The following is a 27,645-nucleotide window of genomic DNA, read 5'->3' as shown; positions in this document are numbered from 1 at the left end:
TCGTCATCTGGGTTACTAACCCACTATGATCCTGGAAAGCCTTTGCTTGTCACGTGTGATGCATCCCCGTATGGTATTGGGGCCGTCCTGTCCCAGAAGATGGAGAACGGGGCCGAGCGACCGATAGCTTTCGCCTCCCGCACATTGACTGCAGCGGAGAAAAAATATGCGCAGATCGAGAAGGAGGGCCTGGCAGTGGTTTTTGCGGTGAAACGCTTCCACCAGTACGTGTATGGCCGCCATTTCACTATCGTGACTGATCATACGCCTCTGCTGGGACTTTTCAGAGAGGATAAGCTGATACCGTCCATTGCTTCCGCACGGATCCAGCGCTGAGCTTTGTTGCTCGCTGCCTGCGAGTATTCTCTGGAGCACAAACCAGGAACGCAGATAGCAAATGCCGACGCACTGAGCCGATTGCCTTTATCGACCGGCCCCATGTCGACCCACATGACCGGTTAGGTGGTTGCAACCCTAAATTTTTTGGACACCTTGCCTGTCACGGCATCACAGATCCGTGAGTGGACCCAGACGGAGCCAGTCCTGTCAAAGGTTCAGCACATAGTCCTGTATGGTGGGCAGCATAGACAGCTCCCAGGCGAGTTGTGGGCATTTTCCTCCAAGCTGTCAGAATTCAGCGTGGAAGACGGCATCCTCTTGTGGGGGACGCGTGTGATTGTCCCGGAAAAAGGCCAGGAGCTGATACTAACAGACTTGCACAATGGGCACCCAGGTGTGACCAAAATGAAAATGTTGTCCCGGAGTTATGTCTGGTGGCCAGGCCTCGACACCGACATTGAGAAGGTGGCCCAAAACTGATCCATTTGCCAGGAGCATCAGAAGCTTCAGCCGGCTGCGCCCCTACATCACTGGGAATAGCCGGGGCGGCCTTGGGCACGCTTGCATGCAGATTTTGCAGGCCCTTTTCAAGGATCCATGTTCCTTCTATTAATTGACGCCCAGTCTAAATGGCTAGAGGTGCATAAGATGCAGGGGACAACGTCCTGCGCAACAATTGAAAAGATGCGCTTGACTTTTAGTACGCATGGCCTCCCCGAGGCGCTGATCACGGATAGCAGCACTCCATTCATGAGTGAGGAGTTTGCGATGTTCACTAAGATGAACGGCATACGCCATATCCGCACTGCCCCTTACCACCCGGCTTCAAATGGGTTGGCAGAGCGCGCCGTGCAAACATTCAAAGGAGGCCTAAAGAAGCAGTGTGACTGGGGTAGCTCCCGCAGAACTCCTAATGGGCCGGAGACTTCGCACCCGCCTTAGTATGGTTTTCCCGGACATTGGCGCAAAAGTACGCCGCACACAAGAACGGCAGGGACAGGGATTTTCTCGGCATCGGCCGATTCGGCAGTTTGCGCCCGGTGACCCAGTGTTCGTTCGGAATTTTGCTGGTGGTGCCCAGTGGGTTCCTGGCATAATCTTTCGCCAAACGGGCCCTATATCTTACCAGGTGCAAGCCCAGGGTCGTCTCCAGCGCAAACATGTAGACCACGTTCGGACCAGAAGAGTATCCCCTCAAAAGATTCCCCGCCCCCGGAGCTCATTTCTACAGCCGCAGAGACCAGAGATAAGGGAAGGTAGTCCTCACAATCTTCCACTGGTGCCTCACTCGAAGCCTGCGCAGTTCATTACAGAACCGAATGGAGATAGAAACGCTGACATGACGGAGGCAGGAGACACAGGATGCATCAGAGGGGGAATCCTCGGGTCCACGGGCCGTGGATGTACAACCGTTGCGCCGTTCATCACCGAAGCGCCGGTCTCCATCTCGTTACACGCCGCCTGATCCAGCGCCGCGTGCAAATGGTGTCCGGCCTGCGGCAAAACGAGTCCGACGCCCTCCTTCGCCAGGGTCTTCGGTGGATTCCTTGGACTTTGGGGGGGAGGGATGTTATAACCTGCCTGCTTACCATTGGCTGGGGACTAATGACAATCCCACAATCCTGTGGGAGTATGAGCTTCCCCAATGAGGGGGGCGGAGAAACCATTAGTAAACTCCCAAGTATAAATAAAGCTGGTCAGTTTGGAACCAGCAGGAAGCAGTGAGCAGCAAGGGAAGTTGTTGCTGCTGTTATATGTTATTGTAAATAAATGTTATTACTTTGTATCCTTAAAACTCGTGCTGGATTCTTCGTGGCCCTCACAAAAATATTGGTAACTGCTCGCTTGCGCCAAATGTCAAAGTCAAGATGGACCGGGGGGGGGGGGGGGACGACAGCTAAGCCTACGAGGTAAGACAGGCGAACCACGGGAGGGGAGGAGGGGCAGGGATAGGAAGAGACAGGGAACAAGAGAGGAGAATCAGGGAGGTGGGGGCGAGGCAGGGAAATGAGAGCCGGACGGAAGGCACAGGATACAATTGCGAACAGGGCATCTCCAGGAGTAGGGAACGAGGAGAATGAAGACGAAAGGAACGGCAGAAGTGGTGGTGAGCACAAGACGGCAGCGAGATCCGTCCGGGAGAAGCGACAACAACACAGAAAATTCCAACTCTTATGTTACAACAATGTCTAAAGTAGCTCATTGGCTGTAAAGCACATTGGTATAATCTGAGGTTGTGATACATTCAAGTCTGCCTTTCATTCTACAGATGCTGCCTGTCTTGCTCAGTATTTCTTTTAGCAGTTTCCCTTTTTCAGATCTCCAGAATCTGCAGAATTTGGGTTCTGTTGCCAGATTGATTTAGTCTTGAACAGCATAGTAATGTAAATGTTGCCACAGTTGTGAGGACCATACGCTGCTCTCTCCTTTTGGGAGCTGACTGGTGGCGATTTAACCTGAGGGTTACCACACCTCTGGTGAGGGGCAAGGTTGAATAACCTCATAAATAACCTCAGCCAGCACAGGAATTGAACCCGCGCTGTTAGTGTCACTCTGCATCACAAACCAGCCACCCAGCCAACTGAACTCATTCGATCAGCTAACGGCACGGGCCAGGGATCAAATATGAGAATTTCCTAGACTTCAGTTGCACACTAAATATATTTTGGTGGAACAAATACTAAAGATTGAACTATTTTGCTGTGTTGATTTAACAGTTCTCTTCCTGTTCTTCAGGACTTTACCTTTTCCTTATTTTTTTTCTTAGGTCGTGTGATATGTGACTTCCTATGTTCAGGTCAACAGGAAGTAGATCTTGCTGTGCAGAGCTCGAAGGAAGCATATAAATCCTGGAGTCGACTATCTGGGTCGGAAAGAGGCCGCATCTTACTTGAGGCTGCAAGACTTATAAGGGTACAAGGGATATATTTAGATTTATTTTCAGCCTACCAAAGTAGCTACAACTTACATTTGCACATCTCTATTAACTTAATAAAATGTCACCTGAGTTTTATCAGACTAGGTTTGACACCTAGCCTACGTAATGAAATATTAGGACAGGTGGCTAAAAGCTTGGAACAAGGAGCTAGGTTTTAAGGAGTGTCTTCAAGGTGGAGGGCGCGGTAGATATGTAACGGTTAAGGGTGGGGAATTTCAGAGTTTAGGGCCTAGATAGCTAATGCCATTGCCATCAATGGAAGGGTGAACGAGCTTGAGCATGCACAAGAGTCCAAAATTGAAGGAAGCGCGGAGTTATTAGAAAGTTGGAGGACTGGAAGAGTTGGGATGGGGAAAGGTGAGGATTTGAATAGCAGGCTAAAATTGGTATTTTAAATTTGATACATTGCTGGACCAGGAGCCAATATAGGTTAGCAAACCTGGAGGCGATGGGTGAAATTAGTATGCTTTAGAATACAGGCAGTAGGGTTTTGGATTAGCTGAGGTTTACAAAGGGAGCAAGATGGGAGGTCAGTCAGCCAGGAGAGCATTGGCGTAGTCGAGTGAAGTTAGAAAAAGTATGATAAGGGAAGATAACTTAACTGATAAGACTGCAAATAGATAACTTATAAAGGTTGGAAAGATATTTTCTGAATCATAATTCCAATTAGTGCTTCTTATGTAAAGTTATAAGTCAAATGTATGACATGCAAGCAGAGTTTGAGTTTTTGCATGGAATTACCCAGTTGGAAATCAAGCACATTAAGAAAGAATGAGTACTATTTGCATTGCATAAAGGTTATCACATTTAAATTAGATGCAGGAACTCCAGTGCGGGCATGAATATATGTTTTCAAAGAGCAAAGTACAGGTAAGCTGTTGTGCAACATTAGCTGTGGGCAGACTAGAATTTGAATGAGAAACAAATGTTCAACTGATGTTTTGTTTGGGTGTTTCTTTGGCTGTTAGTTAACTTACTGTTTAGCTCCCTTAATTTATTGCTGCTTCATGTCTGCAGCGTCTCTTGGGGCAAAGTTAATAATTAGCAACTTGATGCCATCGTTGTCGGCTCTCCCTCGATTTGTGGATGTCATCGACATGAGTCAGAGTGTTCCAAGAGGTAGGGGAATTGGGAATGCAGGATTTGCTTCCCTATCATTCCTTCTGCTGCTGCTCAACCTCATCATTAAGACATTGCGACTCGGCAGCTTGATGCAGCTAGTTGTAGCCATTTTGAGCGATTGATAGCAAGCTCCTCCCAGTCATTCATGTCAATGCTGCCTTGCTTCAAAGAGAGCTTCAAATTGTCTTTGAGACCTTTTCTTTGTCCTTCCCTGGAACACCGACCATTTGAGAGTTGAGAAAACAGGACCTGGCAGGAAAGGTGCGTTTTGGTTATCCTGCCACCAGTGTTTAGTCCATCAGAGTTGATTTTGCAGAGGTTTTGCTTGATTTCATAGAATTTACATGTGCAGAAGGAGGCCATTCGGCCCATCGAGTCTGCATCGGCTCTTGGAAAGAGCACCCTATCTAAGCCCACACTTCCACCCTATCCCCATAACCCAGTATCCCCACCCAATACTCAGGGCAATTTTGGACACTAAGGGCAATTTATCATGGCCAATCCACCTAACCTGCACATCTTTGGACTGTGGGAGGAAACCGGAGCACCCAGAGGAAACCCACGCGCACACTGGGAGAACATGCAGACTCCGCACAGACAGTGACCCAAGCCGGCAATCGAACCTGGGACCCTGGAGCTGTGAAGCAATTGTGCTAACCACTATGCTACTGTGCTGCCCCTAACTTGAATGCTTGTGGAGCCGGCTTCAAGAAGCGCTCTGGTGTTTGTTCGGCCTGCCTATTGAATCCAGAGGATGGAGCGGAGGCATTGCTGATGAAATTTCTGTGACGCTGTTGTGTGTCGCTGATGCATAGTCCAGATCTCCCTAAAGTACAGGTGTGTGGTGGTGAGAGCTGCACTGTACACAAATATTTTGACTTGCTGAGGTCTCTGTTGTCAAACATTCGCTGCAGTAGTTTGTAAAAGACTGAGCTGGTGCTGCCCATCCAGTGTTGGATCTCCTTGCCAATGCTGGCCTTTAGAGTTGCCATGGTATGGGGAGTGCATTCCAGAATCTTTGCTTCAGTATTGAGAGGTGGAATATTTGGCTGCCCAGGTGTGAGTTGATTCGAGTTTTGTTTTGGCAATGTTCAAAGACAGGCCAGGTTTGAAGAGATCGAGAGTGCCTTGCAAATTTAGTGCAGAGTGGGCAAAGACACTGCAAACTGTAGATCATGGATGTCTATTGTAATCAGTTTTGGCATGGAAGCAGGCATCTCTAATTTCTTGGACATCCAGATCTTTGGCCCACAACCCACAGAGCCCCACAATTTACTGAATCATATGTCTAGGTCAGGTTGACGACTGCAATGAAGAGTTCTTCGGTATGATTTATCAGCCTCCTTGATAAATAATAATAATAACCTTTTATTGTCGCAAGTATGAAGTTACTGTGAAAAGCCCCCTATGGTTACAATCGTCACATTTCCGAAATAGAGGGTGAGGTGGGGGGGGTGGGGTTGGGTATGGGCGAGGGAGAGAGGGGAAGTTGTTTTCCTTCCAAATAAGTAGCATTAGTGCATTAGGATTAACTGAAATACCCATCAGTGGCATTGCAGCTAAACTCCATCCTGGCATTGGCCAGTATCCACAACCCGAGCATTCCCAACTCGTGATTGCTGCATGGGTTCCGGAGCAGAGCCGTAGTCGGAACTTTCCCTATCCCTATCCCAGCCAATTGACTTGATTTGATTGAGCCCATTGGTTCTTCTCTGCAGCCTGCGATCAGTTGGTGCTGGAGCTACCAAATCTTGAAGCTTGCAGTTTGGCATTTAGACACGGAAGCATCAGAGGAAATTAGACCGTCTTCATATTGGATGGTTTGGAGCATTGCAAATTGGCACACCGGCACTGGGGAGTGGAGTTACAGCTGTGCGATTTTCTGACTAACTGCAATGTCTAACGGAGCCCAGCTGTTTCAAATGTTGCGAAAGATAACATTTGGATAGGGTGAGATTCCCACCAGATACTATGTTTCTGTCCATTATCCAGGCTCTGACGACATTGCTGCTGCTGCTGCTTGGGAACCAGTCAGCCGCCAGTCCTCTTTTTAAAAAAAAAAAAAAAAATGTATTTTATTACAAACATGTATCAAAACAGGTTGCAACAAATAAACACCCCGGGAATCATACTTCCCAACTATCAACTATACAATCTGGACAGATTTTTCCCCTTTTCCACCCTGGCAACGAACAGCTCCTCAAATACGGTCACAAATATCCCCCACCTTTTCTCAAACCCCTCGGCAGAGCCCCTTAATTCATACTTTATCTTCTCCAACCGCAGGAAGTTGTACAGGCCACCCAGTCAAGCCACTAACCCCGGTGGCGATGCTGACCGCCAGTCCAGCAAAATTTGCCGCCGTGCAATCAGAGAGGCGAAGGCCACGACATCAGCCTTCCTCCTCTCCATGAGCTCCGGCTTCTCTGAGACACCAAATATCGCCACCCAAGGGTCCGGGTCCACCTCCTCCACCACTACCCTGGCTAAGACCGCGAACACGCCTGCCCAGAATCTTCCCAATTTTTCGCAACTGCGAAACATGTGCGTGTGATTCGCTGGCACCCGCCCACACCTCCTGTCATTCATCTGCTACCCCCTGAAAGAACCCACTCATTCAGGCCCGAGTCATATGCACCCTGTGTACCACCTTAAACTGTATCAGGCTCATCCTTGCACAAAGTGGAGGTCCTGTTTACCCTTCGCAGTGCCTCACTCCATACTCCCCAATTGATCTCCCCTCCCAACTCCGCTTCCCATTTCTCCTCGATCTTCACCGCCAGTTGCCCCCGCCACTTGTCCCCAATTCTTCCCTCCCCTTTCACATCCGGAAGCAGCAGTCGCTCCAGCAGGGTGTATCCTGGCAACCTAGGAACCCCTCCAGACCTTTCACGCAAAGTCCCTAACCTGCAGATACCTGAACTCTCTCCCCCTTGGCAGCTCTATCTTCTCCCTTAGCTCCTCCAGACTGGCGAACCCTTCCTCCAGATATAGATCCCTCACCTTGACCAACTCCACTTCCCTCCACCTCCTGTATACACTATCCATCTCCCCCTCAGCTCAAACCCATGATTCTTGCACAGCAGCGTTAACACCGACATCCCTTCCACCCTAAAATGCCTCCTCAACTGATTCCATATCTTCACCATGGATTGCACCACCGGGCTCCCTGAATACCTACTCGGAGCCATTGGCAATGCTGCCGTCACCATAGCCCTCAAAACTGGAGCCCTTAGAAGATTCCTCTTCCATCCTAACCCACTCTACTCCTTCTCCTTCCCACCATCGCCGCACCTTATTCACATTTGCCACTCAATAATAATGAAGCAGATTCGGCAACGCCAACCCCCTCTGCTTCTGTAGCAGGGTCCTCCCACCCTCGGCACCTTCCCCGCCCATACAAACTTCGAAATGATCGTGTCCAATTTCTGAAAAAAGGCCTTTGGTATAAAGATAGGGAGAGCCTGAAAAATAAACAAGAACCACGGCAGAATATTAATTTTCACCACTTGGACCCTCCCCGCCAACTTCAAATGCAGTGTGTCCCACCTCCTGAGATCCCCTCAGGCTTCCTCCACCAGCTTCATTGAGTTCCACTTATGGAGCCCCGCCCTATCCCTCGCTACCGTAAATGACATCCCCCCCCCCCCCCCTAAATTAGCCCGCTGTCCCAGCTCATTCACCAAGAAAAACTTGCTTTTCCCAACATTCAATTTGTACCCTGAGAACCCTCCAAACCTCCCCGGCTGACACATAACCCTTCCCACACTCTCCAGCGGATCCGAAACATACAGCAACAGGTCATCTGCATAGAGCGACGCCCAATGCTCCCTCTGTCCCTTCATAATCCCCAGCCTCTCCGCCGACCCCCGAACCCCCTAAGAGCCATCACCAACCATCTATGACCAGCACAAACCGCAACAGCGACAGCGGGCATCCCTGCCTCATACCCCTGTGTAAGTCAAAGCTTTGTGAGCTCATATTATTCATCCTCACCCTCTCTGTTAGTGCCACATACAGCAACCGCACCCATGCCACAAATGTCGGCCCAAACCTTCCCAAAACCTCGAACAAGGACCGTCGCTCCACCCGATCAAATGCCTTCTCCGCGTCCTTAGACCCCACCACCTCCGGTACCAGAACCACCAGCGGATTCATCACTATATTCAACAGCTGTCTTGTATTACTCGCGAGCTGCCTGCCTCTCGCAAAGCCTGTTTGATCTTGTGCAGTCATTTATGGTTTTATAACAACAAAAGATACAAATATGAATGTAAACATAATTCAGTGCGTAACGACCCCCCCAACCAACAACCATACCCCGCCAACATAGCTTATACACACAATCCCCAAGACCCTCCATCTCTCGTTGATCCTGCCTAAATTAAACTAAACTAACTCCTCCTGCCCCCCTTATTCCCTAACCCCCCCCTTTCTTGTATCTACTAACAATTTAGTTTTCCCCGAAGAAGTCGATAAACGGCTGCCACCTCTGAGTAAACGGCTGCCACCTCCGAGTGAACCCTAACACTGATCCTCTCAGAGCGAACTTAATTTTCTCAAGCCTGAGAAACCCTGCCATGTCGTTAACCCATACCCCCGATTTCAGGGGCTCCGATTCCCTCCAGGATAATAAGATCGGTCTCCGGGCTACCAAGGAGGCAAAGGCCAAAAAGTAGGCCTCTTCCGCCCCCTGGACTCCTGGGTCTTCCGACACTCCAAAAACCGCTGGACTCGGTGCCACCCTCATTTTTAGCATCGTGGACATGATAGCCGCAAATCCCTGCCACAATCCCCTCAGCTTTGGACATGATTTGTGGGCCCTCCTGGACACCTCACACACCTGTCCTCTACCCCAGAAAACCTGCTCGTCCGGGCCACCGTCATGTGTGCCCGGTGAACCACCTTGAATTTTATCAGGCTGAGCGTGGCACGTGATAAGGACATGTTGACTCTACTCTGTGCATCCTCCCACAGACCTGCCTGTAGCTCCTTACCCAATTCCTCTTCACCTCCCCTATCTGGGTTCCCTCCCACTCCATGAGCTCTTTATAAATTTCCGAGGCCTTCCCTTCCCCCACTCCTTACCCAATTCCCCATCAAACCTCCCCAAGACAAACCGGTGATTATCACAAATTGGAGCCCACACCGAAGCTCCCTCCACTCCCATATGCTTCCGCCACTGTCTCAGAGCCGCCACCACCACTGGGCTTGTGGAGTACCGGGCCGGCGAGAACGGCAGAGGTGCCGTTACCAGTGCTCCTAAATTTGTGCCCCTACATGATACCATCTTTATCCGCTCCCATTCCGACCCCTTCCCCACTACCCACTTCCTGATCATAGGTATATTTGCCGCCCAGTAGTAATTCCTAAAGTTCGGTATGGCCAGCCCCCTCCCCCCTCGGCTCCGCTCCAATAGCACCTTCCTTACTCATGGGGTTTTACCTGCCCATACAATCCCAGAGATCACCGCATTCACTCGCTTAAAAAAGGCCTTTGGTATAAAAATAGGTAGACACTGGAAAACAAACAAAGATCTCGGGATAACCGTCATCGTTACGGTCTGCACCCTCCCCGCTAGTGACAACAGGAGCATGCCCCACCTCTGCAAGTCCTCCTTCATTTTCTCAACTAACCGGGCCAAATTTACTTGATGTAACTGCTCCCATCCCCGTGCCACCTGAATTCCCAAGTGTTGAAAATTCCCTCCCACCACTTTGAACGGCAACTCCCCCAGCCTCCCCTTCTGTCCCCTCGCCTGGATCACAAAAATCTCACTCTTACCCATGTTCAATTTGTATCCCGAGAACCGGCCAAATTCCCCTAAAATCTGCATAATCTCTCCCATCCTCCTCCTAACGGGTCAGAAATATACAGGAGTAGGTCGTCCGCATGCAACAAGACCCTCTTATCCTGCCCCCACCCCTCCGGACTGGCCCCTTCCAGTCCTTTGACGCTCTCAGCGCCATCACCAATGGCTCTATAGCCAAGGCAAACAACAGTGGGGAGAGTGGACATCCCTGTCTTGTCCCCCGGTATAGTCTAAAGTAGTCCGATCTCACCCGGTTCGTCCGCACACTTGCCACCGGCGCCTGGTACAACAACTAGCCCCAGTCTACAAAGCCCTGCCCAAACCAAAACTGCCCCAGGACCTCCCACAAATACTCCCACTCCACCCGGTCGAAAGCCTTCTCCGCGTCCATAGCAATCATTACCTCCACCACTCTCCCCTCGGAGGACATCATGATGACAGAGCCTCCTGACATTGGCCGTTAACTGCCTGCCTTTGACAAATCCCGTCTGGCCCTCCCCTCCCACCCCCGGTACACAATCTTCTATTCTCGAGGCCAAAACCATGGCCAGCAATTTGGCGTCAACATTTAGCAGGGAGATTGGTCTGTATGACCCGCATTGTTCTGGGTCCTTCTCCCGCTTCAAGATCAATGAGATCGAAGCCTGTGACATTGTTGGGGGAAGCTCCCTTGCCTCATTAAATGCCCTCTGCCCTCTGCACCCGTTCCAAAGCTTCCACGTCCTTCCTATAATGAGGTGACCAGAACTATACGCAATACTCCAAATGCGGCCGTACCAGAGTTTTGTACAGCTGCAACATGACCTCCTGACTCCGGAACTCAATCCCTCTACCAATAAAGGCCAACACACCATAGGCCTTCTTCACAACCCTATCAACCTGGGTGGCAACTTTCAGGGATCTATGTACATGGACACCGAGATCCCTCTGCTCATCCACACTTCCAAGAATTTTACCATTAGCCAAATATTCCGCATTCCTGTTATTCCTTCCAAAGTGAATCACCTCACACTTCTCTACATTAAACTCCATTTGCCACCTCTCAGCCCAGCTCTGCAGCTTATCTATGTCCCTCTGTAACCTGCAACATCCTTCCGCACTGTCAACAACACCACCGACTTTAGTGTCGTCTGCAAATTTACTCACCCACCCTTCTGCGCCCTCCTCTAGGTCATTGATAAAAATGACAAACAGCAACGGCCCCAGAACAGATCCTTGTGGTACGCCACTTGTAACTGAACTCCATTCTGAACATTTCCCATCAACCAACACCCTCTGTCGTCTTTCAGCTAGCCAATTTCTGATCCACATCTCTAAATCACCCTCAATCTCCAGCCTCTGTATTTTCTGCAATAGCCTACCGTGGGGAACCTTATCAAACGCTTTACTGAAATCCATATACACCACATCAACTGCTCTACCCTCGTCTACCTGTTTAGTCACCTTCTCAAAGAACTCGATAAGGTTTGTGAGGCATGACCTACCCTTCACAAAGCCATGCTGACTATCCCTAATCATATTATTCCTATCTAGATGATTGTAAATCTTGTCTCTTATAATCCCCTCCAAGACTTTACCCACAACAGACGTGAGGCTCACCGGTCTATAGTTGCCGGGGTTGTCTCTACTCCCCTTCTTGAACAAAGGGACCACATTTGCTATCCTCCAGTCCTCTCGCACTATTCCTGTAGCCAATGATGACATAAAAATCAAAGCCAAAGGCGCAGCAATCTCTTCCCTGGCTTCCCAGAGAATCCACAGTATAAATCCCATCAGGCCCCGGGGACATATCTATTTTCAGCCTGTCCAGAATTGCCAACACCTCTTCCCTACGTACCTCAATGCCATCTATTCTAATAGCCTGGGTCTCAGCATTCTCCTCCACAACGTTCTCTCTTTCCTGAGTGAATACTGACGAAAAATATTCATTTAGTATCTCTCCTATCTCTTCAGACTCCACACACAACTTCCCATCCCTGTCCTTTACTGGCCCTACTCTTACCCTAGTCATTCTTTTATTCCTGACATACCTATAGAAAGCTTTTGGGTTTTCCTTGATCCTACCTGCCAAATACTTCTCATGTCCCCTCCTTGCTCGTCTTAGCTCTTTCTTTAGATCCTTCCTCGCTACCTTGTAACTATCAAGCGCCCCAACTGAAACTTCACACCTCATCTTCACATAGGCTTCCTTCTTCCTCTTAACAAGAGATTCCACTTCTTTGGTAAACCACGGTTCCCTCGCTCGACGCCTTCCTCCCTGCCTGACCGGTACGTACTTATCAAGAACACTCAGTAGCTGTTCTTTGAACAAGCTCCACATATCCAGTGTGCCCAACACTTGTAGCCTACTTCTCCAACCTATCCCTCCCAAGTCATGTCTAATGGCATCATAATTGCCCTTCCCCCAGCTATAACTCTTGCCCTGCGGGGTATACTTATCCCTTTCCATCACTAACGTAAACGTCACCGAATTGTGGTCACTGTCCCCAAAGTGCGCACCTACCTCCAAATCTAACACCTGGCCTGGTTCATTACCCAAAACCAAATCCAATGTGGCCTCGCCTCTTGTTCGCCTGTCAACATATTGTGTCAGGAAACCCTCCTGCACACATTGTACAAAAAACGACCCATCTAATGTACTCGAACTATATCTTTTCCAGTCAATATTTGGAAAGTTAAAGTCTCCCATAATAACTACCCTGTTACTTTCGCTCTTATCCAGAATCATCTTCGCCATCCTTTCCTCTACATCCCTAGAACTATTAGGAGGCCTATAGAAAACTCCCAACAGGGCGACCTCTCCTTTCCTGTTTCTAACCTCAGCCCATACTACCTCGGAAGAAGAGTCCCCATCTAGAATCCTCTCCGCCACCGTAATACTGTTCTTGACTAGCAGCGCCACACCTCCCCCTCTTTTGCCTCCTTCTCTGAGCTTACTAAAACACCTAAACCCCGGAACCTGCAACATCCATTCCTGTCCCTGCTCTATCCATGTCTCCGAAATGGCCACAACATCGAAGTCCCAGGTACCAACCCATGCTGCCAGTTCCCCTACCTTATTTCGTATACTCCTGGCATTGAAGTAGACACACCTCAAACCACCTACTTGAACACTGGTCCCGTCCTGCGAAGTCAAATCTGTGCTCCTGACCTCTATACTCTCAATCTCCCGTACCCTAAAACTACAATCCAGGTTCCCATGCCCCTGCTGCATTAGTTTAAACCCCCCCCCAAAGAGCACTAACAAATCTCCTCCCCCCAGGATATTTGTGCCCCTCAGGTTCAGATGTAGACCGTCCTGTCTGTAGAGGTCCCACCTTCCCCAGAAAGAGCCCCAGTTATCCAGAAATCTGAATCCCTCCCGCCTGCACCATCCCTGTAGCCACGTGTTTCATTGCGCTCTCTCCCTATTCCTCATCTCATTATCACGTGGCACGGGTAACAACCCAGAGATAACAACTCTGTTTGTTCTCGTTCTGAGCTTCCATCCTAGCTCCCTGAAAGCCTGCCTGACATCCTTGTCCCCTTTCCTACCTATGTCGTTAGTGCCAATGTGGACCACGACTTGGGGCTGCTCCCCCTCCCCCTTAAGGACCCGGAAAACACGATCCGAGACATCACGTACCCTTGCACCTGGGAGGCGACATACCAAACGTGAGTCTCTCTCGCTCCCACAAAATCTCCTATCTGTGCCCCTGACTATCGAGTCCCCAATTACTAATGCTCTGCTCCTCTCCCCCCTTCCCTTCTGAGCAACAGGGACAGACTCTGTGCCAGAGGCCCGTACCCCATGGCTTACCCCTGGTAAGTCTTCCCCCCCCCCACAAGTATCCAAAGCGGTATATTTGTTACTCAGGGGAACGACCGCACGGGATCCCTGCACTGACTGCTTCTTCCCAGTCCCTCTTACAGTTACCCATCTATCTCCAATCTTTGGTGTAACTAATTCCCTGAAGCTGCTATCTATGACCCCCTCTGCCTCCCGAATGATCCGAAGTTCACCCAACTCCAGCTCCAGTTCCCTAACTCGGTTTGGAGGAGCTGGAGATGGCTGCACTTCCTGCAGGTAAAATCAGCAGGGACACTAACAGCATCCCTCACCTCAAACATCCTGCAGGAGGAACATTGCACTCCCTTCCCTGCTATCCCTCTAACTTACAACCAAGTTCTGGTTAATAAATAAATAAAAAATAATATAATATGGCACTTACCTCACACTAATGGGTCTTATTATTAAGTTAGAGGAGGAGGGCGGGTGGGAGACACTACACGTGTAGTGTCTCGGGTTTCCTCTCCACCAGAATTTATTGGTTTGGGGCGGGGAGGAACCTTCCCAGAAGTCGAACATCCGGCTCCCGCCTTATATTAGAAAAATAAAAAATAACACAGAAAAGAAGAACAGAATCGGGACCAGGTAAGTGTTTTTAAATCAAAAACTCATCTCCCGACGGGCCCCTGCACTCTGCTCCCGCCGAAATTCTGAGGACTGCTCCTGTAAGGTAAGTGTTTTTAAATCAAAAACTCACCTCCCGACAGGCCCCTGCACTCTGCTCCCGCCGAAATTCTGAGGACTGCTCCTGTAAGGTAAGTGTTTTTTAAAAAATTTATTTTATTCAAAATTTTTTGGCCAAACAAAACAATACAACGGTTTTCCTTTTTTGACAATGAAGCAGTATAAATAACAGTGGCCATTTTAACAAATAAATAAATAATATGTAAACTAAATAGCAACTGCCATATCAAAAATAATAACTCTCCAAAAATAAAATCGAGCAATCCAGTATACATAACCTGGTACAAATATCTATACACAAACATCCCTGAGGACCCGCCTGGTTGCCACCGTCTGGTGAACCCTTGAGCCGAACCCCTTAGTGCAAACTTTATCCATTGTAGTTTTATAAACCCTGCCATGTCATTTATCCAGGTCTCCACGCCCAGGGGTTTGGCTTCCTTCCACATAAGCAATATCCTTCGCCGGGCTACTAGGGACACAAAGGCCAAGACATCAGCCTCTTTCGCCTCCTCCACTCCCGGCTCTTCTGCAACCCCGAATATAGCAAACCCCCAGCCTGGCTCGACCCGGACCCCCACCACCTTCGAAAGCACCTTTGCCACCCCCACCCAGAACCCCTGCAGTGCCGGACACGACCAAAACATGTGGGTGTGGTTTGTTGGGCTTCTCGAGCATCTCCCACACCTATCATCTACCCCGAAGAATTTACTGAGCGTTGCTCCGGTCATATGCGCCCTGTGCAAAACCTTGAATTGTATCAGGCTTAGCCTGGCACACGAGGACAAAGAGTTTACCCTACGTAGGGCATCTGCCCACAGCCCCTCTTCAATCTCTTCCCCCAGCTCTTCTTCCCATTTTCCCTTCAGCTCATCCACCATGATCTCCCCCTCGTCCCTCATTTCCCTGTATATATCCGACACCCTACCATCCCCCACCCGTGTCCCTGACATCACTCTATCCTGAACCTCCTGCGTCGGGAGCTGCGGGAATTCCCTCACCTGTTGCCTCGCAAAAGCCCTCAGTTGCATGTACCGAAATGCATTCCCTTGGGGCAACCCATATTTTTCCGTCAGCGCTCCCAGACTCGCAAACATCCCGTCTACGAACAGATCTCTCAGTTGCACAACCCCCGCTCTCTGCCATGCTCCAAATCCCCCATCCATTCTCCCCGGGACAAACCTATGGTTATTTCTTATCGGGGACCACACCGAGGCTCCCGTCCTTCCCCTATGTCGTCTCCACTGCCCCCAAATTTTTAGTGTTGCCACCACCACTGGACTTGTGGTGTATTTCTTCGGGGAGAACGGCAACGGCGCCGTCACCATTGCTTGTAGGCTGGTACCCTTACAGGATGCCGTCTCCAATCTCTTCCACGCCGCTCCCTCCCCTTCTCCCATCCACTTACACACCATTGAGATATTTGCGGCCCAGTAGTATTCACTTAGGCTCGGTAGTGCCAGCCCCCCCCTATCCCTGCTACGCTGCAAGAACCCCCTCCTCACTCTCGGGGTCTTCCCGGCCCACACAAAGCTCATGACACTTTTCTCAATTCTCTTGAAAAAAGCCTTCGTGACCATCACCGGAAGGCACTGAAACACAAAGAGGAATCTCGGGAGGACTACCATTTTGACCGCCTGCACCCTACCCACCAGTGACAGGGGCACTATGTCCCATCTCTTAAAATCCTCCTCCATCTGTTCCACCAATCTTGTTAAACTAAGCCGGTGTAAGGTTCCCCAACTCCTGGCTATCTGAATCCCTAAGTACCGGAAATCTCTTGTTACCTTCCTCAGCGGTAAGTCATCTATTCACCTGCTCTGTTCCCCCGGATGCACCACAAACAACTCACTCTTACCCATATTCAGTTTATACCCCGAAAATTCCCCAAACTCCCTGAGTGTCTGCATTATCTCAGGTATCCCCTCCACTGGGTCCGCAACATACAGTAATAAATCATCTGCATACAAGGATACCCTGGTGTTCTTCTCCTCCCCTGAGCACTCCCCTCCACTTCCTGGAGCCCCTCAGTGCAATGGCCAGGGGCTCAATCGCCAATGCAAACAGTAACGGAGACAGGGGACACCCCTGCCTCGTCCCTCTATGAAGACGGAAGTAATCAGACCTCTGTCTGGTCGTGGCCACGCTCGCCACCGGGGCCCTATACAGCAGCTGTACCCATCCAATATACCCTTCTCCAAAACCAGATCTCCTCAGCACCTCCCACAGATAATCCCACTCCACTCTGTCAAATGCTTTCTCGGCGTCCATCGCCACCACTATCTCCGCCTCCCCCTCTGGTGGGGGCATCATCATTACCTCTAGCAACCTCCGTATGTTCGTGTTCAGCTGTCTCCCCTTAACGAACCCAGTTTGACCCTCGTGGACCACCCCCGGGTCACAGTCCTCTATCCTCGTCGCCATCACCTTGGCCAGGAGCTTAGCATCTACATTTAAAAGGGAAATGGGCCTGTAGGACCCACACTGCAGCGGGTCTTTTTCCTTCTTCAAAAGGAGCGATATCGTTGCCTCCGACATAGTCGGGGGCAGCTGCCCCCTTTCCCAAGCCTCATTAAAGGTTCTCGTCAAAAGCGGGGCCAGTAAGTCCATATACTTCCTGTAAAATTCCACCGGGAATCCGTCCAGTCCCGGGGCCTTCCCCGCCTGCATGCTCCCAATCCCTTTTACCACCTCCTCCATCTCAATCTGTGCTCCCAGTCCTGCCCTCTCCTGCTCCTCCACCTTGGGGAATTCCAGCTGATCCAAGAAACACATCATTCCCTCCTTCCCTTCCGGGGGCTGAGCCTTGTATAACCTCTCATAAAATGCCTTGAACACCCCGTTCACTCTCTCCGCTCCCCGTTCCATCTCTCCCTCCTCATCTCTCACCCCACCTATCTCCCTCGCTGCTCCCCTCTTCCTCAATTGGTGGGCCAGTAGCCGACTCGCCTTCTCTCCATACTCATACTGTACACCCTGTGCCCTCCTCAACTGTGCCTCTGCCTTAGCCGTGGTCAGCAGGTCAAATTCCACATGCAGCCTTTGTCTTTCCCTGTACAGTCCCTCCTCCGGTGCCTCCGCATATTGCCTGTCCACCCTCAAAAGTTCTTTCAGCAATCGCTCCCTTTCTTTACCCTCTTGCTTCCCTTTATGTGCCCTTATGGATATCAGTACCCCTCTAACCACCGCCTTCAACGCCTCCCAGACCACTCCCACCTGAACCTCTCCATTGTCATTAAGCTCCAAGTACCTTTCGATGCACCCCCTCACCCTTAAACATACCCCCTCATCCGCCAATAAGCCCATATCCATTCTCCAGAGTGGGTGCTGTTCTTTTTCCTCTCCTACCTCCAGGTCTACCCAATGTGGAGCGTGGTCTGAAATAGCTATGGCCGAATATTCCGTCCCTGTCACCTTCGGAATCAGTGCCCTTCCCAAGACAAAAAAGTCTATCTGTGAGTATACTTTGTGGACATGGGAGAAAAATGAGAACTCCTTACTCCTAGGCCTACTAAATCTCCAGGGGTCTACCCCTCCCATCTGCTCCATGAAGTCCTTGAGCACCCTGGCCGCTGCCGGCCTCCTCCCGGTCCTGGACCTCGATCGGTCCAGCCCTGGATCAAGCACTGTATTGAAGTCTCCCCCCCATTACCAACTTTCCCACCTCCAGGTCCGGGATACGTCCCAACATACGCCTCATAAAATTTGCATTGTCCCAGTTCGGGGCATATACGTTCACCAGAACCACTGCCTCCCCTTGCAATCTGCCACTCACCATCACATATCTACCCCCACTATCCGCCACTATGGTCTTTGCCTCAAACAGTACCCGTTTCCCCACTAAGATAGCCACCCCCCTGTTCTTCGCATCCAAACCCGAATGAAACACCTGCCCCACCCATCCTTTACGTAGCCTGACCTGGTCTATCAGTTTCAGATGCGTCTCCTGCAACATAACCACATCTGCCTTCAATTTCTTTAGGTGTGCGAGTACCCGTGCCCTTTTAATCGGCCCGTTCAGCCCTCTCACGTTCCACGTGATCAGCCGGGTTGGGGGGCACTTTACCCCCCCCCCTTGTCGACTAGCCATCCCCTTTTTTAACCCAGCTCCTCACCCAGTTCCCACGTGCCCGTGTATCCCCCCGACGGCGCCCTCCCGCCTCGGCCACCCCATCCCATAACAGCTCCCCCTTCTCCTTAGCAGCAGCAACCCAGTTAACCCCCTCCCCCCCCCCCCCCCTCCGCTAGATCCCTTTCTAGCGTAGTTGCACCCCCCATATTGCTCCCAGAAGTCAGCGAACTTTGGCTGACCTCGGCTTCCCCCCCTTGTCCTCGGCCCACACTGTGCGAGGCCCCCTCCTTCCTGCGTCCCTGTTCCCGCCATAATTACCATAACGCGGGAACAAAGCCCGCGCTTTCCACTCGGCCCCGCCCCTAATGGCCGGCGGCCACAGTTCCTCAAACCTTAGCCCGATTTAAAACTTGCCCTCCTTCTCGCCACCTCCGCACTCCAATCCTGGTATACGCGGATCACCGCGTTCTCCCACCTACAGCTCCGCGTTTTCTTCGCCCATCTGAGGACCGTCTCTGTCATTATAGCGGAGAAAACTCACCACTATAGCTCGAGGTATTTCTCCAGCCCTCGGTCTTCGCGCCAAAACTCGATAAGCTCCCTCCACCTCCAAAGGGCCCGTCGGGGCCTCCAATCCCATTAGCGAGTGAAGCATCGTGCTCACATATGTCCCGACGTCCGCCCCTTCTGCGCCTTCGGGAAGACCCAGAACCCTTAAATTCTTCCTCCTCGAATTATTCTCCAGTACTTCCAACCTTTCCACACACCTTTTGTGCTGTGCCTCGTGCATCTCTGTCTTCACCACCAGGCCCTGTATTTCGTCTTCATTTTCTAAGGTAAGTGTTTTTAAATCAAAAACTCACCTCCCGACAGGCCCCTGCACTCTGCTCCCGCCGAAATTCTGAGGACTGCAGCTTCTGCCGCTCCTTCAACAGTCCCCCCAAGTCTCTCCCAAGTTCAATGTCCTCCATCACCTGCTAATTCCCTGTCCTTAACAAAGTTCATTGCCTCATCTGGCGATCCAAAATAAAGTTCTTGGCCCTCAAAAGTGACCCACAAACGAGCTGGGTACAGCATGCCGAATTTCACCCCCTTCTTAAAGAGGGCCGACTTCACTTTATTGAAACTCGCCCTTTTGGCCAGATCTGCACCCAAGTCCTGGTAAATACGCTGCTCGCTATCTTCCCATTTGCAGCACCTCGTCTGCCTGGCCCACCTCAAGATCTGTTCCTTGTCCAGGAATCGGTGTATTCGCACCACCATCGCCCTTGGCGACTCATTCCTCAGCGGCTTCCTCGTCAGTGCTCTGTGCGCCCTGTCCACTTCCAAGGGCCGAGTAAACGCACCTTCCCCCAGCAACTTCTCGAACATCCGCGCCACATAAGACCCTGCGACCGATCCCTCACAGCCCTCTGGGAGGCCAACGATCCTCGGGTTCGGCTTGCGCGACCTGTTCTCCAGATCCTCCACTTTGTCTTGCAGCCTTTTCTGGTGGTCCTTCAACAGCCCCATCGCCACTGCCATCACGGCTGCTCATCGTGATCAGCAACCGCCTCTTCCACTTTCTTAATCGCCTGGCCCCGGGCTTCCTTTCTCTGCTCCACACGGTCAATCTCCGTCTTAAATCGGATACAGGTATTCTTTTCTTTGATGAGCAAAGCTCTCCTGCAGAAAGGCCACCAGTTGCTCCGTTGACCACTGGGCTGGCAATTTTGGTCGCTGACCCTCCGCCATTTTTTCTGTGCTTCAGACTCCACTCCCTTCTTTGACCAATGATCTCTCCTTTTCAGATCACTTTGGTCCACGACTCCATACACTAGCAGGGAATCCTATTCCTCTACCTCACCAAACTCCTGTTTTGTTGGTCAAATCCCCCATACATTGGGGAAAAAGATCCCAAAGGTCCACCACTAGTGGGAGCTACCAAATAAGCGACCACTCACTCCATGGCCGCCATGGAAGTCCACCCGCGACCTCTTAACCGGCCCATTCCGTCCAGGACTCCACGTTACCAGCTGTACAGAAGGCTTACATCTCCAATCCCCTCTACTGTCCGTCATTTTCCCCACTTAACTCCAGCTCCTCCACCTTTGCCCTCAAACATTTTACACGGGTCCCCTAGGAGCCCCACCTCTGCCTCCAGAGCCACCGCACGGTCGCTGTGGTCCGAGATCACTACATCGATCTCCCGAATCTGTGACCCCTGCACCTCCAAACACTTCTCCACTTGTTCCATCGAACTCTACAGGGGCACAGGGCTCCTTCGATGGCCTTAGAGCGATCCTCCCACATTTCTTTCCTCTGTTGGCGGAATTCCTCCTGAATAAAAGCCATCAACTGCTCCATCTGGGGCTTTCCACCTTGCACCAGCCATTCCCCTTCATCCATCCTTACACTGGCTGCTGTGCCACGGGTTTCCTCCAACTCTTTGGCCAGGTCTCTCATCGCCTTCTGCTGGGTTTGGTAACCAGCGGACATACCACTCCCGGGGGTAACTACTCCTCCGACTTAACTTGCACCTTTTTAATCAAAATTCCACCCAATATCAGGTAAAAAGAGCTCTTTCTTGTGCCTTCAAGCAGGAGCTTCCCTTTGTGCGACCACCCACTCACACCATGGCCGCCACCGGAAGTCGACGCCAGTCCCCTTTGCTGGGGGACATGATATGTGAAAATGGGAAGGAAAGTAAACTTTCAGGCAAGGGAAGAAAGTTAGAAACAGATGCAAGTTAATTCACCTAATAGCTTGTGAGCTTGTTTTTCTGGCTCTTGTGGTAGACTTGGGATTGGGCTGATGTGGAAATAGCCCTTTTTGGCACACGTCATTCGTTTTCAAGCTAGGTAACCATGGTTACAGAAATGTTTTGCAAAGAATTACCTCAAGTACTCTTCTATCAGATTTTGCTTTGTGGAATCACTGATATATTCCTCCAGTAAGTATTTGTACTCGTGTGTTATCTGAATTCCCTGCCTCCGCACTGCCCACCCCTCTGCAGCCGTGTGATGGCATGTGGTAATATATATAGTGATATACAAGACCTCCGACTGCAGGTGGCAGTAGAGAACAACCACATCACACTGTTATCTCCGGGAGTTGACAGAGGGTCTTCGTAGTGGATATCACAGTTTGTAGTAGCTCGTAATTAATTTATTATAGTTAGTAGTTTTTGATATTATTCTTAGTTATTTTAATAACACAATTGTTAAATAATAAAACTTTAATTAGTCTAAGAACGAGACGTTCTTTAGTGTCTTTATTCCAACCGGCCAAGCACCAGAATGGTTACAGAAATGTTTTGCAAAGAATTACCGTGAGTTCTCTTCTATCAGATTTTGCTTTTTTGTGGAATCGCTGATATATTCATCTAGTAAGTACTTGTACTCGTGTGGTACCTGAATTCCCTGCCCCCACACCGCCCACCCTCCTGCAGCCGCATCAGTATCGCAAATACGTTCTTGGCCTAACTGTGATTTGTCAAATTATTGGTTTCCACTGTTTGCTTGTTCGACTGCCATATTCTCATCAGATGCTCCATGCTATCATTTGTTTGAAACTAAAATCCTGTCCACCCTACGCTCCTTGCCTGGCGGGCAGAACAGTTCAGCAAAGGTTATCCTGTGAGCAAGTGCCTTGACTTTCAGAAGTGCACAAGATTGGCCCATTGTGGTTACTTCCTGTATGTAAAACTCAACCAAGCTGATTACACACAGCAGAGCTAAACGCAGAGAGGAGGAATAGGTTGATGTATCTGACTCTTGCCTGAAACATTGACTGACTGTCCTCCCTGTGGGTATTGTTTGACCGGCTGTGTCTTTCCAGCTTTTACCTTCTATTCCAATGGATGTCTTATGTTTTCAGTATTTTGCTTTTGATGGAGAAGCTTCCTGTGATAGACTTGTTTTCTCTATATTTCTGACAATATTAGGGCATTGGCAGCATTAAAGAATGTTTGTGTGAGCTCATTTCCTATGACTTGCTGAGTAGTAGGGCAGCACAGTGGTTAGCACTGTTGCTTCACAGCTCCACGGTCCCAGGTTCTATTCTCAGCTTGGGTCACTGTCTGTGTGGAGTCTGCATGTTCTCCCCGTGTCTGTGTGGGTTTCCTCCGGGAGCTCCGGTTTCCTCCCACAAGTCCGCAAAGTCGTGCTATTAGGTGAACTGGACATTTCTGAATTCTCCCTCGGTGTACCTAAACAGGTGCTGGGATGTAGCGACTAGGGGCTTTTCACAGTAACTTCATTGCAATGTTAATGTAAACCTACTTAGAACATAGAACATAGAACAATACAGCGCAGTACAGGCCCTTCGGCCCACGATGTTGCACCGAAACAAAAGCCATCTAACCTACACTATACCATTATCATCCATATGTTTATCCAATAAACTTTTAAATGCCCTCAATGTTGGCGAGTTCACCACTGTAGCAATAGAACATAGAACAATAAAGATTATTATTATAACATGACTACTTTAACTAATCCTGTACTATTTTAAAAAGATGGGTATTTTCTTCTTGCTGTCCTGGGCTTGTATTCTTTAAAATTCACTCACGGGATGTGGGCATAGCTGGCTGGGCCAGCATTTATTGTCCATCCCTAAATTGCCCTTGAACTGAGTTGCTCCAAGGGCCATTTCAGAGGACATTTAAGAATCAACCACATTGCTGTGGATCTGGAGTCATATGCAGACCAGACCAGGTAAAGGCGGCAAATCTCCTTCCCTAAAGGGCATTTGTGAACCAGATGAGTTTTCACGACAAGCGACAATGGTTTCATGGTCACCATTAGACTTGATTCTAGATTTTCTTTTCATGAATTCTGATTTCAGCATCTGCTGTTCCAGAGCATTTCCCTGGGTGCCTGGAATAATAGTCTAGCAATGATACCCACTGTGCCACTCTCTTCTCTCACCCCCCCCCCCAAAAAAATAATATTTAATTCCCCAAATAACATTGCTAATATTTGGTCATTATTTTCTTTCTGTTTATGGAATCTTTCTGTTTATGGAATAATTTGTCTGCTGCATTTTCCTAAATCAAAACTATTATTGCACTTCAAAGAAAGTACTTCCTTAAAGTGTGGATCACTTTAGGCATCCTGAGGTCATGAAAGATGCTATAAAATGCATGTCTCCCTTTTATGGTGTCACCTTGTCAGTGATTATTTTTGAAGACCTGAATAGGACCCTGACATGGGGACCATGAATCCTAGAATACCTACAGTGCAGAAGGAGGCCTTTCGGCACTGGCCCTTGGAAAGAGCCCCCCTACTTGTGCACTTGCTCCCCCTGTCAGTGTGGATTTCCTCCGGGTGCTTCTGTTTCCTCCCACAGTCCAAAGATGTGCAAGTTAGGTGGATTGGCTGTGCTGAATTGCCCTTCGTGTCCAAAAATGTCACCTGAGGCTGGAATTGAACTCTGGTCCCTGGAGCTGTGAGGCAGCAGTGCTCGCTACTGTGCCGCCCCCTGGGGACTGAGACTGGGGAAATAATAATGGGGAACCAGAAAATGGCAGTGGACTTAAACAAATACTTTGCATCAGTCTTCATGGTACAAGACCCTAATATTCCAAAAATAAATAATAAAGGGGCAGAAAGTGAGGGAGGAATTAAATACAATAACAATCACAGGGGAAAATGTACTTGGGGAAACTAATGGAGCTGAAGGCCGTTATGTCCCCTGGACCTGATGGGTTGCATCCCAGGTTATTAAAGGAAGTAGCTACAGTGATAGTGGACACATTGGTAGTAATCTTCCAAGAATCCTTAAATTCTGGAAAAGCCCCAGAGGATTGGAAAACTCCAATGTAACATCTTTATTCAAAGAAGGAAGGAGACAAAAAGCAAGTAGCTATTGGTCTGTTATCAAGGATGTAATAGCAGAGCACTTAGAAATGCATCATATACTCGAGCAGAGTCAGCATGACTTCATGAAGGGGAGATCATTGCCTGACAAATGTGTCAGAATTATTTTAAGGTGGTAACGAGCAAGGTAGATGAAGGAGATGTAATATACTTGGATTTCCAAAAAGCCTTTGATAAGATACCACACAAGGTTACAAAATAAAATAAGCCTTTGGTGTTTGGGGTAGTATATTAGCATGGATAGAGGATTGGCTAACTGATAGAAGACCAAGAGTTGGGATAAGAGGAGCATTTACAGGATGGTAACCTGTAACTAGTGGAGTGCCACAGTGATCTGTACTGGGGCCACAATTATTTACAATATATAATAATGACTTGGATGAGGAAAATGAATGCACTATTTCCAAGTTTACGGATGACACAAAAGTATGTGGAAAGGCAAGTGGTGAGGATGACACAAAGAGTCTATAAGGGATATAGGCAGGTTAGGTGAGTGGGAAAAAACTTGGCAGATGGAATATAATGTTGGAAAATGTGAAGTTATGCACTTTGGTAGGAAGAATAAAGGAGCTGAATATTATATAAATGGAGAAAGGCTGCAGAAAACTGCAGCACCGAAGGATTTGGGGGTCCTCATGCATAAATCACAAAAAGCTAGCATGTAAGTTCAGCAAGTAGCTGGGAAGGCAAATGGAATGTCAGCCTTTATTTCAAAGGGACTGGAGTATAAAAATAGGGAAGCCTTGCTAAAACTATATAAGGCACTAGTTAGAGCACACCTGGAATACTGTGAATAGTTTTTGTCCCCTTATCGAAGGAAAGATACACTGGCATTGGAGGCAGCCCAGAGAAGGTTCACTGCATTGATCCCAGGTATGGAGGGATTTTCTTATGAGGAGAGGCTGAGTAGTTTGGGCCTGTGCTCAATCTCATTTGTTTAGACAAATGAGAGGTGATCTTATTGAGACAAATAGGGCGGGATTCTGTGATCCTGAGCCTAAGTGTTGACACCGTTGGAAACGCCGTCGCCAAGAACTTTACCGTGCATTATCAGTCCATTGGCAATACCACAACGCCACCATTTTCCTCCTTTTATTGGGTATGATAGCTTGGTGCTTTATGTTACCTGGATGAATAATCCAGAAACCGGAGTTCAGCAAAGGACCTGAGGAATTTGAATTCAGGTACTCTAAAATCTTGAATGAAAAGCTCGGGTCAGCAATGGTGCCTATGAAACTACCAGATTGTTGTAAAAATCCAACTGGTTCACTAATGTTCTTCAGGAAAGGAAGTCTGCCTTTCTTACCCGGCCTGGTCTACATGTGACATCAGACTGACAGCAAAATGATTCAATCTTAGCTGCCCTCTTAGTGACTTTTTTTAATATAAATTTAGAATATCCAATTTTTTTTTCCAATTAAGGGCAATTTAGCATTGTCAATCCACCTACCCGGCGCAGCTTTTTGGGTTGTGGGGGTGAGACCCATGCAGACACTGGGAGAATGTGCTAACTCCACACAGACGGGCCAGGATTGAACCAGAGTCCTTGGCGCCGTGATGCAGCAGTGCTACTCACTGTGCCACCCGTTGCCCTCTTAGTGACCCAATGAGCCACTTTGTTGTGTCAGATAATTACAAGCACATCTTTTCAGAGGTAGTTAAGGATGGGCAATAAATGCTGGCCTAGCTGGCATTGTCCACAACCTGTGAATGAATTAAAAACAAAGATAGGTCAGTCTGAAATGATTGAAATTTCCACGGTGGGTTGCAAAGAGCTTGCCCAATATGCGTTTGGTCTCCTCTATGTAGAAAGGCTGCATTATGAGCAGAATTAAATTGAAAGAAGTATAAATAAATTACTGTCTCACTAGGAAGGATAGTTTATGGCCTTGAACAGTGAGACCTGAGGAGATAAGAGGACAGGTGATGCATTCTCTTCACTTGCATAGAGAGGTGCTGTAGGAAGATGAGGTGAATTGGGGGTAACTGAGGAGTGGACCATGCTGTCTGGAGGCAAAGGTCCCCTAGGAATGTTGATAAGGGAGGGGAAGAAGCATTTGTTGGTGGCTTCACAGTGGAGATGGAGGAAATGGAGGCTGGTGTTGTAGACGGTGAGGATAAGGGAACCCTATTGTGGGATTGGGAGGGTGAGGAAGGATGAGAACAGAAATGCAGGAAATGGGATAGATATGGTCAAGGGCCTTTTCAACCATCGTGGGCCAGAAACTTTGGTTGAGGATAAAGGAAGACTGGACATTAGATAATTGACATTTGGTCAAAGTCCAGGTGGCAGCTTAAAATAAGTTTGAGGGGAAGGGAGGAAAATGTCAATACATGTAGTGGAAGAAAAGTTATATCGTCCTGTCAATAGTTGTACAAACAATTGAACTGTTTGCCATTTTCAAAACAGGAACAGAGAGAAGATATTGCAATTGTGGAATCCATTAATACTGGAAAGCCCATCAGTGAGTCCAGAGTTGATGTGGACACAGCATGGCAGGCTGTGGAATATTACGCTGGTATTGCTGGAACACTGGCTGGTAAGAACAAACTTACAAAATGGAATAAAAATAATCCTGAACGGAGCCTTAATTAGTAAAAATTAAGGACACTTCACATAAAGTCTTGACAGCCATCCTTTAAATAGCTGAGGCCCTAACCTCGGCAGTGATCGCCTTCATCCTGTTTTCATTAAAGACATTCATTAAAACGTACCCCTGGATGACTTGGTATCAAATGTTGTTTCTTTTTTTAAGTTTTTCCAATTAAGGGGCTATTTAACGTGGCCATTCCTCCTCCCCTGCACGTTTTTTGAGTTGTGGGGGTGCGACCCACGAAGACACTGGGAGAACGTCAAATGTTATTTCTTAATGAAGCTGTGAAACTCATTGGGAGGCTTTACTACTTTAAGGTGCTTTATAAATACAAGTTGTTGTTGATCTCTTTGTCAATCTCGTTGCTTCTGCTTATTTCATTACTTTCCTTCAT

The 27,645-nt window shown here is 48.9% G+C and overlaps 1 protein-coding gene across 2 annotated transcripts in view; it reads left to right on the top strand.

Annotated features, from left to right (window-relative positions):
- Positions 1–27,645, top strand: part of LOC140426583 (4-trimethylaminobutyraldehyde dehydrogenase-like) — an 89,309-nt gene that overhangs the window by 34,664 nt on the left and 27,000 nt on the right. For both annotated transcript variants that reach the window (XM_072511526.1, XM_072511527.1), the window contains 2 exons: positions 3,107–3,252; positions 27,068–27,197. In XM_072511526.1, the coding sequence (XP_072367627.1) occupies positions 3,107–3,252; positions 27,068–27,197 (276 nt within the window). The remainder of the gene's footprint in view (positions 1–3,106; positions 3,253–27,067; positions 27,198–27,645) is intronic.

This window comes from Scyliorhinus torazame, chromosome 7 (assembly GCF_047496885.1).
Source record: "Scyliorhinus torazame isolate Kashiwa2021f chromosome 7, sScyTor2.1, whole genome shotgun sequence".
NCBI classification, from domain to species: Eukaryota; Metazoa; Chordata; class Chondrichthyes; order Carcharhiniformes; family Scyliorhinidae; genus Scyliorhinus; species Scyliorhinus torazame.
This window is presented reverse-complemented; position numbering and strand designations above follow the sequence as displayed.